General features: G+C 43.7%; 1 protein-coding gene across 2 annotated transcripts in view; it reads left to right on the plus strand.

Moving 5' to 3' along the window:
• The window catches only part of ints1 (integrator complex subunit 1), a 45991-nt gene that overhangs the window by 15207 nt on the left and 16486 nt on the right, over window positions 1-14298 (plus strand). Inside the window, exons 21-37 of one of the 2 annotated variants that reach the window (XM_080724160.1) lie at window positions 865-994; window positions 1505-1684; window positions 2010-2159; window positions 3314-3493; window positions 3588-3692; window positions 4470-4637; window positions 5106-5217; window positions 5572-5730; window positions 6233-6379; window positions 6834-6932; window positions 7727-7851; window positions 9019-9273; window positions 9821-9980; window positions 10958-11089; window positions 11963-12131; window positions 13425-13554; window positions 14031-14146. In XM_080724160.1, coding sequence (XP_080580286.1) covers window positions 865-994; window positions 1505-1684; window positions 2010-2159; window positions 3314-3493; window positions 3588-3692; window positions 4470-4637; window positions 5106-5217; window positions 5572-5730; window positions 6233-6379; window positions 6834-6932; window positions 7727-7851; window positions 9019-9273; window positions 9821-9980; window positions 10958-11089; window positions 11963-12131; window positions 13425-13554; window positions 14031-14146 — 2517 coding nt within the window. The remainder of the gene's footprint in view (window positions 1-864; window positions 995-1504; window positions 1685-2009; window positions 2160-3313; window positions 3494-3587; window positions 3693-4469; window positions 4638-5105; window positions 5218-5571; window positions 5731-6232; window positions 6380-6833; window positions 6933-7726; window positions 7852-9018; window positions 9274-9820; window positions 9981-10957; window positions 11090-11962; window positions 12132-13424; window positions 13555-14030; window positions 14147-14298) is intronic. The other variant, XM_080724161.1, reaches the window with a different exon arrangement.

Below are 14298 nucleotides of genomic sequence, written 5' to 3' on the forward strand. Positions count from 1 at the left end.
TCAGCATATGAACACACCTGACATAACTGTGAAGCCCGTTTGTCACTTTCACAAATCGTATGCTGTATTTTAGCATTTTTATAGTGTATCTATATCTATTTAGCCTACAGTACCTTTTGTGACCACACATGTTAAGGGAGGGGCGCTGTTGTTCAGGCCATGCACAATCACACACAAACCCACACACACACACACACACACACACACACACACACACACACACACGGGGGGGGGGGGTGCCCTGTTACAGATGTTGTCCAAAAATCATGCAGATCGGTACACAGTATCTCTGTAGCCGTTAAATGGAACGGGTATTTCTTACATTGATGCTCACCCATCTATACTATAATTTTGCGAATGTCTGTCTGAGTGAGTGTCTGTCTGTATGAAACAGCGTTTCTCCTCGGTGGCTGGAGCAATTGATCTGAAATCGCATCACCATCAGCATATGAACACACCTGACATAACTGTGAAGCCCGTTTGTCACTTTCACAAATCGTATGCTGTATATTAGCATTTTTATGGTGTATCTACTATCTATTCTGCATCTAGCATGAGGCACATCTATTCTGCATCTAGCTTGCATCATATCTTTGAACGGGTAAGGGCTAGTTTTAAATGATTTAAATGAGTGAAAACAGCCGATCTACAAGCACACAACGCCTCGCAGCGCGAGGCGTTGTGTGCTTGTAGATCTGCTGTTTTCACTACTTTTGTGCGACAGTCTTGTATGATGAAGTAGGGCTTTAAAAAAGTACACATTTGAAACTTGGAGATACGAGGTTTCTGGCCGACAGTGACGATATGCTCTTATAAGGTGAATATATGTGGGACTAGGAGCATGTTACATTTCTGTCATTCCAGAGGTCCTCCTCGTCGACCACCACCAGCGGTCCAGGAGCAGGTGAAAAGCCTCAACCAGTCCCTTCGTCTGGGCCACCTCCTCTGCCGTAGCCGCAACCCAGACTTCCTGCTCAACATCATCCAGCGACAGGTAAGCGTGACAGGAAGGAATCAATGTTTTTTTTACTCCCTCGTCCAGGGGTCTTCAACGTTTTCAGGCCAAGGACCCCTTAGCTGAGAGAGAGAGAGAGATGAAGCAGGGACCCCCAGATTCCATATAGTTTCATCGTTTGACGGCACAATCATCAGTGTGTTTTGGATTCATGTCAATTTGTGTTATCAGATATGTAACCACTTGAATCGTCAGTACTTAATAAACCTGACCTTTCACCCTGTACTTTTTTCCCCTCTACACCAAACCTCTTTGCCGAAAATATTTTTGGCTAATGTAAAGTTGGCTCAAAATATGGATGTTAGGGTTCAAGTGGTTAATATAAAAAAGGAGAAAAAAGGTTTCTATCACATAAAGATTTGAAGGACCCCCTCTAGTAACTCTGAGGACCCCCTAAGGGTCCCGGACCCCTGTCGAAGACCCCTGCCCTCATCCGTTGTGCTGTCTGGGTGGGTTTTGCAATCGCTGTGCGTTGTTTGTGGTCTGCAGGCTTCCTCTCAGTCCATGCCCTGGCTGGCTGACCTGGTCCAGTCCAGTGAAGGGTCCTTGGACGTGCTCCCTGTCCAGTGCCTGTGTGAATTCCTTCTCCACGATGCAGCGGACGACAGCCTGCCAGTTGAAGATGACGACGAAGCAGAGAGCAAAGAGCAGAGGGCCAAGAAAAGACAAGTATGCTGATTGTGACATCACAGCTCAATGTTCAAAATATGTCTGTCAAAGACAAACCATACAATGTAGAAATGGGTGGGATTCTTTTCTGGTCCCTGTTTGAAGGTAAATTGATTTTATTGATTCACCCAGCAGATGGCTCTGATACAGTATGTGTATGGAGGGGGAGCAGTTTGGTTATTGGTACACTGGTACCATTTTATTCTTCTTCTCGGGATTCATCTAAATCTCTGCTGTGGCTCTCAAAGTAACTCTTGTGGTGGCTCAGCATATCGCCTTCCCATTCCATTCTCAACCCAGCATTTTCATTTCTCTCCTGTGTTAGAGACAACAAAAGCAACGGCAGCTTCTGGGAAGGCTCCAGGATCTGTTGTTGGGCCCTAAGGCCGATGAGCAGACCACGTGTGAAGTGCTGGACTACTTCCTGCGGAGACTAAGTTCCTCTCAGGTGGCATCCAGAATCCTAGCCATGAAGGTAACGTCTGAGAAGAAGATGATTGTGTGCCCACAGTCAAATCCTCAGTGTAAAGAGCTTTGCAGACAGGCGCGATTATTCGCACGGAAAAAACAGACAATTACATTTTTTTAAAGAATACAATGATTCTGTATACTATGACCTCATGCACACCGGCTCCGAATTTGCCATGCGACAAGTGTCTGCGGCAGTGCGTTTTTTCCCCCAATCAAAACCAGTTTGATTCCTGCGTCTTTTCGCATGCGGTAAAAACTCATTGGCAAAAGGAAAAAACACAACGCTCCTGTGTGGAAAACCCTTGAGTTAAAGCTGCAATCCATAAGATGTATGCCCTTGGGATTCAAACCCTACATTTATACTGGTGAGCCAAGTAGATGCTGTATATCTCCCACTTGGGCAGGGGAGATATTGCGCTTTAATCTTAAGGCAACGCTACTTATCAACCACTCGCGTTCCTCCCTGAACACAGGGTAAACATTTCTCAATGGAAGACCACCTCCAAACACTGCAGATGTGTTATACGTTACTTATGCTTTACAGATTGCTCAAAATAAAATGTTATTCACACACAACCATTGCGGATTGCAGCTTTTATTTTATGCTTTAACTATTGAAAAATAGCAGATCTACAAGCTCACAGCGCGGCACCGAGTGCCGCGCTGCGAGCTTGTAGATCTGCTATTTTTGAAAAATCGTGAAAATTAGAATTTTTACCCGATGCTATAAGTGTCTTTTGAATCCTTCTAAGATTTTTTGAAAAACCTATGTTTCTATGTCAGCAATCTGGCCAGCCATCGTCAAAGAAAATGTCCTTTTCACTTAACTGGAGCTCAGTTAGTCTGTTCTTGAGAGACTGCTATGTCAAACCTTATCATGTGAAGGACCCCCAAAATGATATTTATTTGGCCACGGACCCCCATCTCAAAATATATCGTTCCAGGGACCACCCAGAAGCAAAATTTGAGTTACAAACGTTCGCTTTGAAAATACATATATTCAAAGATTTGCACACATTTTCACACATTTTTCAAAAATAGCAGATCTACAAGCTCGCAGTATATCTGCTATTTTTCAATAGTTAAAGCAGTCAATAATTCTAGGCCTAAATGGGTTAAGGAAAATTGTTCCAACCATGTTTCACCATTGTTATCTAGGGCTTGTCTTTGGTGCTGACGGAGGGCAGTCTGCGAGACGGTGAGGAGCGGGACCAGCCCATGGAGGAGGACTCAGCGGATGCTGAGCTTCTACCAGGGTACCAGTGGCTGCTGCAGGATCTTCCAAAGCTGCCTCTGTTTGACACCGTCAGAGGCATGACCTCCACCGCCCTGCAGCAGGTCAGCATCTACCTCTACAATAATGGCTGAATAATTAATGTAGTTAAGTATGATGGTAGTTAAGGTATTTATGTGCTGTCTGTCTGTTCCCAAGGCCATTCACATGGAGACGGACCCACAGACCATCAGCGCCTATCTCATCTACCTATCCCAGCATGCACCAGTGGAAGAGCAGGCATCCCATAATGACCTGGCACTGGTAATAATCATACACCCGAAAAACGTAATATGTTGCGTTGTCTTTTTATGGTGTAGTGCATGGCTGCGTACGTGTGTGTGTGCGTGCATGTGTCAAACCAAATGTCTTGTGCACACAGCCAGTAGACAGAGGAAGTACCTCCATTTACCTACTGCATATTTTATTTCCTTTTTTTTTCTTGAATATTACGTGGAAGTGAGAATGCTGATGGATCGGGCTGAATCTTTACCCAAATACGGTGTCATACTTCCTAAATACTTAACATCATACATGTAGATCACTGGAGTCACAGCCTGGCCATGTGAAGTCAGTGTGGCCTACATCTGGCCTACATTCTGGCTCAAGTTTGTTGTATGCCTAGGGTCATATTGGCCAAGCTTTAATTGCAGCAAGGACGATCTATATTCACGTCTCCGTCCCCGCACATAGTGGACGCAGGTTAGCATTTCACCAGGTTAGCTTTCACCAGCGTCGGCAGGTTAGCATTTCACCCGCGGGGGATGGAGCGTCGGCAGATTCGCATTTCACAAGCGTTAGTTTTACTGAGGTTAGGGTTAAGGTTTGGTTTAGGTGCTACCTGGCGGCGCTCCGTCCTCCTGTCCCGTGGGGAGGGGACAGGGACGCAACTCGCGTCCCCACGGGAGAATCGTGTCCCCGTCTCCAGGTGCTACCTGACGGCACTCTGTCCAACGTGGGGACGCGTCTCCGGGACTGGGACGCCAAAAGAGATCGCCCTCCCTCTTTAATTGTCCTCGATGTTGTTTGTGCACCTTGCAGGACGTGGCCCGGCTAATTGTGGAGCGCTCCACCATCATGAACAGCCTGTTCTCCAAGCATTCCTATAGGCCAGAGTCAGACGCCGTGCTCTCTGCCTTCCTCACCATCTTTTCCACCTACATCAAGAGGATGAGGAAGACCAAGGACGGAGAGGACCTCTACAGCTGGGTGAGTCCTCGTAGAGCTTTACATTCTTCTATACTCCTTTATCTGCATATGAGAGCTGGTGAAGTCATCACTAGGGCTGTCACAATTATTATATAATAATCGTCTAATCGCAATTATTTGACATCGTGATTATTTTACATAATCGTCATAATCGTTTCCATGTTGAAAAAATATAAGTAAAAAATATGCGACACGTTATGAGCTTGTAGATCGGATATTTCCACTATCAATGTTCTTTTTTTAAGTATAAAGTTGTCAAATATGTCGGTAATTTCTTTGTATATTTAGGTTATGTGTCATTTCTCCCATGTGCAACTTCAATGCCTAAAAAAGCCAAACAGAAATGTAACAATTAAATCGTTAATCGCAATTATTTGAATGACAATTAATCGTGATGTAAAATATCATAATCATGACAGCCCTAGTCATTACTGAATGTGACGAATTGTGATGAATGTTTTCTTCCAGTCAGAGTCACAGGACCAGGTGTTTTTACGCTGGACTACAGGAGAGACGGCTACCATGCACATCCTGGTCGTTCACGCTATGGTCATCCTGCTGACCCTGGGGCCGCCTAAAGGTGAACCTGCTGGCCACATGTGTTCAAGCCACTCAAATCTAAACAAATGGACACGTTGGGAGGCTCTCTCCATTCCGACATGTCGCCACTCCGAAATGGACTTCTTATTGTCGGAGTGGCGACACTCCCCATGGGCCTAAGGTTTAGGGTAGGGGTAGAGATAGGGTTAGTGTCGGAATGGAGACATGTCGGAAAGGAGACATGTCGGAGTGGAGAGATGCACCCGGACACGTTAATGTCCATTCGGTTACATTTGTGCACTGAGTTACAACTGGATAAATCAACACTGAAGAATTTAGTGTATATGCATGATTTTAGGTCTTTTATACTTTGTTATTATCTGTATGTTTGCAGGAGAGAGTGACTTCTACGGCCTTTTGGACATTTGGTTTCCTGACAAGAAGCCTCTGCCGACTGCCTTCCTGGTCGACACCTCAGAAGAGGCCCTTCTACTGCCCGATTGGCTGAAGCTGAGGATGATCCGTTCCGAGGTGTCTCGTTTGGTTGATGCAGGTAAGGGGTGCACCAGTGATTTGGTTGTTTTAGTGCGTTGGCAGCATATTCACAATGTCCCTGGTTTGATTCTGCCTGGAGATGTTTTTAAATGAAAGGATAAAATAAACATAAATGTTTCTAAAATAGCAAATCTGAAAGTAGCGTGTCGCAATGTTACAAATTGTGAGTTTGTTGATGAGCTATTATTTTTGCTAAATTAGGGCATAAGTGGTTAAGAGCAATGATTGGTCAGCTGCCATATAACCCTTGCAGAAGATATGGCAGCTGACCAGGTAGTACAAGCTCATCGCCCTCTCTGTCCATTCTCCGATGAGCAGAAGAAGAGGAAAAATTTGCCACAGAGGCACAAAAATCCAGGTTCCAGGCACTCCGTTGGATTCAGAAATAAAAAGCCTTTATTTGGGCAACGGGCTAGAACATTAAAAACCACCAACGCCTTCTTCGGGGTGTTACTGCAAAAAAGACAACACTGAATGTTTCATTTATGACCTGTCTCTAGCTCTACAAGACTTGGAGCCTCAGCAGCTGCTGCTGTTTGTCCAGTCCTTTGGCATCCCGGTGTCCAGCATGAGTAAACTACTGCAGTACCTGGACCAGGCCGTCTCCCATGACCCACAGACCTTGGAGCAGAACATCATGGACAAGCGTAAGGATGTGCAGAATAGGGATGGGACGATAAGCGATATTATCGTTTATCGTGATAAAAAACACTCGATAATCGCATCGTGGAGATTTAAATTATTGTGATATCGTCCTCCGTCATGCACTGGGATCAATTCACCTTTTATTTGCCGAGCTGCATATCTGGTACCACTTGAACCCTCTATAATTGGTAAAAGGTACTTAAAATATACATACTTGTTACAGTCTTTTTTTCACTCTCTGTCAAGCGCGACGCGTTGTGAGCTTGTAGATCTGCTATTTCTTGGCAAATGTTCCACCCCAGGATAATATCGTAAATCGCGATTTCTCTTGTCACAATAATCTTGATATGACATTTTCATATGGTCCCATACCTAGTGCTGAAGATGTTGTATGTGCATTGGTTTTGGTTTCAAGATGTGCAATCATCTCTCAATGTTATTTCTCCTCCGCTTTAGACTACATGGCCCACCTGGTGGAGGTGCAGCATGAGCGAGGCGCCACCGGGGGGCACACTTTCCACACTCTACTGAACTCTTCCCTGCCTCCACGCAGAGGTCAGTGGCTTTACTGTCCTCTACTACAGTGGTTCTCAACCTCTCAATCAGGCCACGACCCCCCCAAATAATCATATAGTAAAAACATATTCAATAATCAAGAACTTTAGCAGGGTTTGACAGCAGACACATAATCAATAATCAATAACATTAGCAGAGTTTAAAAGCAGAAAAATCAGCAAACAAAACAAAACAAAAAAAAAATAGCTTATCATTAGCATGCGAAGGCCTTCCTAAATAAGTACGTTTTAGGCCTGTTTTAAAAGAGTTCAACGTCTGGTGATGGGATGGCTGTTCCACAGATGTGGTGCTGCCGAGCAGAAGGCCCGGTCCCCCATGGTTCGTAGATTGGATATTATAACTGGAACACTGTTCTATTGTGAAAATAGCAGATCTACCTGTAGATCTACATCACGTTGTGCCAATTTCCGCCTCTAATCTTTGACAATTTGGACAATGTTTAATTTGTCATTTGCCTTACATTTTCAGTTTAGAAATGTGCAGATACCCTCTATAAACTTAAACTATATGTTGGTTTGTTAAACTGTTGAGTGAGAAAACAGTTTGCACATTAAGTTAATCATCTGGGGACCCCCCTGGGGGTCCCGACCCACAGGTTGAGAACAACTGCTTTACTAAAACCCAGATATGACACCACTGGCCATATTTTGAGTAATAATCTCACAATGTATGTATTCTACTGTAAATGTAAATGCTTGGATGCGCAGACATACCATACGGAATTGGAAACAATGCCTGATCATGCCTTCATTACACCTGACCACCCTTGACAGATTCAACTGAAGTGAGTAAGGCCAAGGTTACCGTGGAAACCCCCCATGGTTCTGTGAAGATGAGAGCAGCCAATCAGCTTCCTGTGGTAGGGCCTGACGATGACCTCACTGGCATGCTGCTTCAGGTACAGATTTACAGCTTTTGTTGGCTCACCATTTGCATCGTCCTCTATTGTGACAATATGTACCATTTATTATTATTAGCAGACCATGATATGTATCCACACAGTAAAATGCAGTGTTAAGTTATCCATTCATGGGTCCGTCCGGTTACATTTTATACTCTTAACACATTCACTGTCATGGACGACTGAAGTCGTCAAACAGCTTGGTTAACACTTGATGCTGCTCTCCCGCACGGGACTACAAATCCTAGAAAATTAAACCAACATTTTACTGTGTAGTATCCAGTAGTTCAGGGCTCTTCAACGCTTTTAGGCCAAGGACCCCTTAGTCGAGCGAGAGATGAAGCGGGGACCCCCCACAACCCATAGATAGCATATAGTTTAGTTTCATCGTTTGACAGCACAATCATCATTGGTATTTTAGGTTATGTTTCCAGATATTCAATCACTTGAACCGTCAATACCTTTCACTCTGTACTTAGTCTGCTCTTTTTCCCCTCTACACCAAACCTCTTTGCTGAAAATAGCCGATCTACAAGCTCACAACACCTCGCAGCCCCAGGCGTTGTGAGCTTGTAGATCTGCTATTTTTGGCTACAGTTCTCAGAATATGGACGCTAGGGTTCAAGTGGTTAATATATAAAAGGAGAAAAAAAGATTCTATCGCACAAAGATTTGGAGGACCCCCTGTAGTAACTCTGAGGATCCCCTAGACCTGCTGATTTTCAATGCTGGATGACCTGAATTCCAAAGAGACACGCACACATAGGGCTGTCACGATTATGACATTTTACATGCCGATTATTTGTCACTCAAATAATTGCGATTAACGATTTAATTGTGTTTTTGTTGTTGACAATTACATTTCTGCTTTTAAGTTGCACATGGTAGATATGACACATAATTACTGACATATTTGACAACTTTATACTTAAAAAAGAACATTGATAGTGGAAATAGCCGATCTACAAGCTCACAACGTTGTGAGCTTGTAGATCTGCTATTTCCACTATTTTTGACCTTTTATTTAAATATATGAACATTTTTCAACATGGAAACGATTATGACGATTATGAAAAATAATCACGATTATGTCAAATAATCACGATTAGACGATTATGTAATAATTGTGACAGCCCTAGTCCCTCCTCGCCTTTGCCTCGACAGATCTTCCCCACCAAGGCAGACCCTCGCTGGCACGGCCCTCCTCCCAGCCAGCTCTCCCTGGCTCTGCAGCAGGCTCTGGCCAAGGAGCTCCTCCGTGCCAAGCAGGGCCACGTCCAGCAGGGGGGGCTGTCGGCCCGCCTCCTCCAGGCCGTGGCCGCCCTGCTCAACTCTGCCCACGCGGGGCCCGTGGTCCTGGCCATGCACCGCAGCCACTCCCTCTCCTGTCCCTTGATGCGTCAGCTCCACCTCTACCAGGTCTACCACATTTTCACAACTTTTTCAAAAATAGCAGATCTACAAGCTCGCAGCGCGGCACTCGGTGCCGCGCTGTGAGCTTGTAGGCCTAAATGGGTTAAAGATTTAATTGTGTTGTCCTTCATAAACAAAAGTTTCACAGCGCAGACATGACAAATAACACATATTTAATTAGTTTATACTTAAAAATAAACATTGATAATGGAAATAGACGATCTACAAGCTCGAAACGTGTTGCATTGCGACACGTTTTGACCTTGTAGATCTGCTATTTCCACTATTTTTTGTTTCATTTTTGAAAATATATTGACGTTTTTAACATGGAAATGATTATGACGATTATTCAAAAAATTCTTGATTCTGCGATTATCTCGAATAATTGCGATTTGCCGGCAGGGGATTTATGTATTAATTGTGACAGGCCTACTACCAGGTAGCATGGCAGCAATGTCAATTTCAATATCACAACGATTACGCAGATGGATGCATGATTGCAAAAAGTCAACTTATTTGAGTATTAATCCTCAAATGTCCTGTGCCTTCCCAGCGACTGGTCTCCCAGGACATGGCTTTCTCCCAGCTGTTCCTCAAGGTGATTGTGGAGATGGTGACCTGGTTGGAGAACCCCACGGTGGAGGCAGGACCACTGAAGACTCTGCTCAAATCCTTTGCTGGGGAATATTCTCACAAACACAGGCTTACTGATGGTGAGTAGCCCTTCTCTTTAAAGAGGTGGTGCCATAGTTTTGTACTTTTTCTGTTTTTCATGTGTCTAGGAGGTTGAAAGTACATCATTGGACCCCCTGGTGTGGTTTTTATGAGCAATTATGTATTCTCTTGGTATTTGTTTGTTTTCTCTTGGAGGCTGCCACCTTGTGGTCAAAAGTGTCAGTTAAAAAACACAGATACTTTTACATCACAGAATCAACTCCTCCCCTAATTACCATTCACCCAACACTGTGGGGTGTGGCTAACTTCAGCTGGGTCACCACCCACCATGACATCCATGCATACTTAATGAACTGGGGGTGTGGCCACATAAAAACCCAATTTTAACTCTTTCTGTTTACTTTTTTTGGAAAAAATCTTCCTCCTAGTATAATCATAATACCTGATAATCATATTTTAGAGGGAGGAAAAATCATGGCACCACCTCTTTAAACTTATCTCCAGGGGGGGAATTAATGTGTTCGAGCAACCAGTAGCAGAATAAAGACACTGGGAACAGGTTAGCAAGTTTCATGTGCTACAGTAGATGTCCTTGAATATGCTTGAATGTATTACGTTGATGGTGAAGAATGTTTGACTACCGGTAATGCTTTTGTTTTTATCATTGTGACATCTAATCATAAAATGTGGCCTAATGCTATGCTATCGTATGAGAGACACCAGCTGCAAGGTGCTGGTAAAATTCTATCCCAATGTATGAATGAATGGAACATTGTAAGCGCTTTGAGTTCGCAACTTGCTTAGAAAAGCGCTATAAAAATGCAATCCATTATTATTATCCACATGCCTAAATCTCTTCTTTGTGTCAGTTGAGGGTATTCTTTGGCATTTAAGCTTGCGTAATATGAACTTCTTAATTTTTTGCCCCCAACCTATTTCCTTGATTTATGTGGTTTTGTTTTTGCTGACTTGTGGCCATAATGTGACTGAGCAAGTGAGCATGTCTGCCTCACAGTGCGTACAGGTTTCCTCCACCTGGCCGAGGCTCTGGCCTATCGCAGAGACACCGAGGTACCTGTGAGAACCATCATAGCCATGCTGAGGGCAGGAGAGCGCTGCAATGCAGAGGCCGAACTCATTGGCAAAGGTATAAAGCTTTTATTGCGGCCGTTATGGGCCGCGTGTGAACAAACCTTAATCCAGTGTGAAATGACACTCTGAACTGTCTGTGGCAATAACTGTAGCTCTGCTGTTGCTGTCCTTTTGAATTGGCGGTTGGTGTTGCACAATAGCCTCCGACCTGCCTGTGTCCTTCACCGTCTCCTTCAGGATCACTATATGTTCCCCTGTTGTGCACCTTAATCCCCCTGGTTTTTGAAGGCATTCTTGATAACCACTTTAAACCCTATAGACTTAGTTGACCGGGGTGCCACTTTTTTCCCCCTCAACATCAAATCTCTTGGCCTGAAAATAGCTGATCTACAAGCTCAAAGCGCCGCGACGCTTATAGATCAAGTATTTCTGCTCAATCATGTGTCCCAGAGTACACAGCTGCATGAATAAAACGCATTGGATTTGGTGTGCAATGCTGTGCGGAATCAGCGCTGCGGATCCCAATAGGAGTCATAAAAGGAGTGATGAGTTTTTTACCGCATGCGACAAGACGCACAAATCGAACTGGGTTCGATCGAGAAAAAAACGCACAGCCGCAGCCACTCGTCGCACGGCTAATTCGGATCCGGGTGTGCATGAGGTCGTAGAGAATCATTGTTTTCTTTTATCCGTGTGGATAAACGCGCCTGTGTGCAAAGGGCTTAACATTAATGTAGTTAAAACCACAAACAAAGACCACCTGCCTTGTAGTGTACTGTATGTCCATTTTGTTCAACAGGTTCACATGAAGCTTGATAACAATGCAATGTAATATGACACTGGTCCTGGTTTGCTTTACGTAACACTAACAACTGTAATGACGGCTGCCCAGAAACCTGTTAGTAAGCACGTTGTTTATTTCCCACAGTGTTGCAGGGCCTGATGGAGGTGAAGTCACCCTATTTGGAGGAGCTGCTGTCCCTGCTAATGACTATTGGTACACAGAACGGGACAGCTGGCCCTGTTGCCATGGTGATTTCGCTGCTTCTCCAGGAGGCTGAGGAGCGAGCTGTGAAAAAAGAAGTGGATTCTAACAAGTGAGCCCCGCAATTCTATTTCCGTCTGAACTCGTGCAAGACTCATTTTTATATTTGACAAACATGGCCGCAGTGACATGGATAGCAAAAAATGAAACTTCTTGTCTCCATAGCCGCGCATAGATAGGGCTGTCACGATTATGACATTTTTACATGACGATTAATTGTCACTCAAATAATTGCGATTAACGATTTAATTGTGTGTTTGTCGTTGACAATTACATTTCTGTTTGGCTTGTGGGCTTTGAAGTTGCACATTGCAGATATGACACGTAACCTAAATATACAAAGAAATGACTGACATATTTGAAAACTTTGTGTGGCACGTTGTGAGCTTGTAGATTGGCTGTTTCCACTGTTTTTGTGTGTTTGAAAATATATGAACATTTTTCAACATGGAAACGATTTTCACGATTATGCAAAATAATTGCGATTACCTCAAATAATTGCGATTATGTAATAATTGTGAAAGCCCTACGCATAGACTGCTTTTACGAGATTTGTTTTGGAGAAGCTTTGATGTATTGGGTTTTTTAAATGTTGCCAATAGCCGTGCACACTCAGAAGGTGTGGATAACATGACATAGCACTCGTCCTGTTCATCAGCATGTTCACAAAGAGGCACCTTTTTTAAAGCCATATCAGTGTTGTCAACAAGGCAGCTGGTTGCTAAGACCTGCTTCTGCTTACTGGACATAAAATATAACACATTTTGTTGAAGTGATATTCTGGTGCTGCTGCTTTGCATTGTGTTTGAATGCTTTTCAACACGAGAGCTTGGGTACTTAACACTTAAACCCTATACTTAGTTGATCGCAGTCCCCCGAGGGCTGTATGTACTCCAGGCCCCCTCCTGTTTTCGCTTTGCACTTGATATTTTCACAGAAAACAGCCAATCTACAAGCTCACAGTCACCACACATTGTGAGTAGAGGACCACAATGGAAAATAGCCCTTGGGCTTTATTGTGTTTTCACGCTCTGCGATGCTTACTTTGACTGTATGTCAGGAAGTGCTATTCTTCTCCTTTTTTATGTGACATCACCACAATAAAATCGATCTATCAGATCGGCTCTTCTCGCAGAATGTGTTCCCCAGATTAGGGATGCTAGGGTTCTTGTGGTTAACATACCGGTACTTCCAAATGTTTTAAAACCTGTGCACATGACACTGTATTGTACACACCCATCCATGCTCTCTTTAGAGGAACCTGCAGATTATTGGAATTCAATAGATGTTCATGTTTGTCCTCTGGTGGGTAACCAACCGCTCAATCTATTCTCACCTTCCTCAGCAGCTGCGAAGTGACAAAAACAGGACTGAGCTCAGGCCTGTTGGTTGATTGGCTGGAGCATCTGGACCCAGAGGTTACCTCAGTCTGTCCAGACCTGCAGCAGAAGCTGCTGTTTGCCGTCAACAACAAGGTGGGTATTAATAGGGCTGTCACGATTATGACATTTTACGTGACGATTAATTGTCACACAAATAATTGCGATTAACAATTTAATTGTGTGTTTTTGTCGCTGAACTCTGGAGCATATGAATAAAAATTACATTCCTATTTGGCTTTGAAGTTGCACAGGGCAGATATGACAAATAACCTAAATATACAAAGGGATGACTGGCATATATAACAACTTTATTCTTTATACATTTATAGTGGAAATAGCCGATCTACAAGCTCACAACGTTGTGAGCTTGTAGATCGGCTATTTTCACTACTTTTTGAAAGTATTTGAAACTATATGAACATTTCTCAACATGGAAACGATTGACGATTATGCGAAATAATTGCGATTACCTCAAATAATTGCGATTAGACGATTATGTAATAATTGTGACTGGCCTAGGTATTAATGTGTGAGCATAATTTCTCCCCTCGTTCCCTTGTTAATGTCAGGGGAGAGGCACACCTGCGTACAGGCCGTACCTCCTGGCTCTGCTGACCCATCAGTCCAACTGGACCACTCTGTTGCAGTGCATCAGTGCTCTGCTCAGCAAGCGGAGAGACCTGAGGTACACCATCACTCCTACACTCAGGGTTCCCACGGTCATGAAATTCCTGGAAATATTTTGACATTAGAAAAATATTTTTCCAGTACTGGAAAAGTTTTGGAATTTATCAAGGGTCCTGGAAGGTCCTGGAAAAAATAGCTATGCATTGTCTT

The sequence above is a fragment of the Nannobrachium achirus genome, assembly GCF_963921795.1.
Source record: "Nannobrachium achirus genome assembly, chromosome: 4".
In the NCBI taxonomy this organism is placed as follows: Eukaryota; Metazoa; Chordata; class Actinopteri; order Myctophiformes; family Myctophidae; genus Nannobrachium; species Nannobrachium achirus.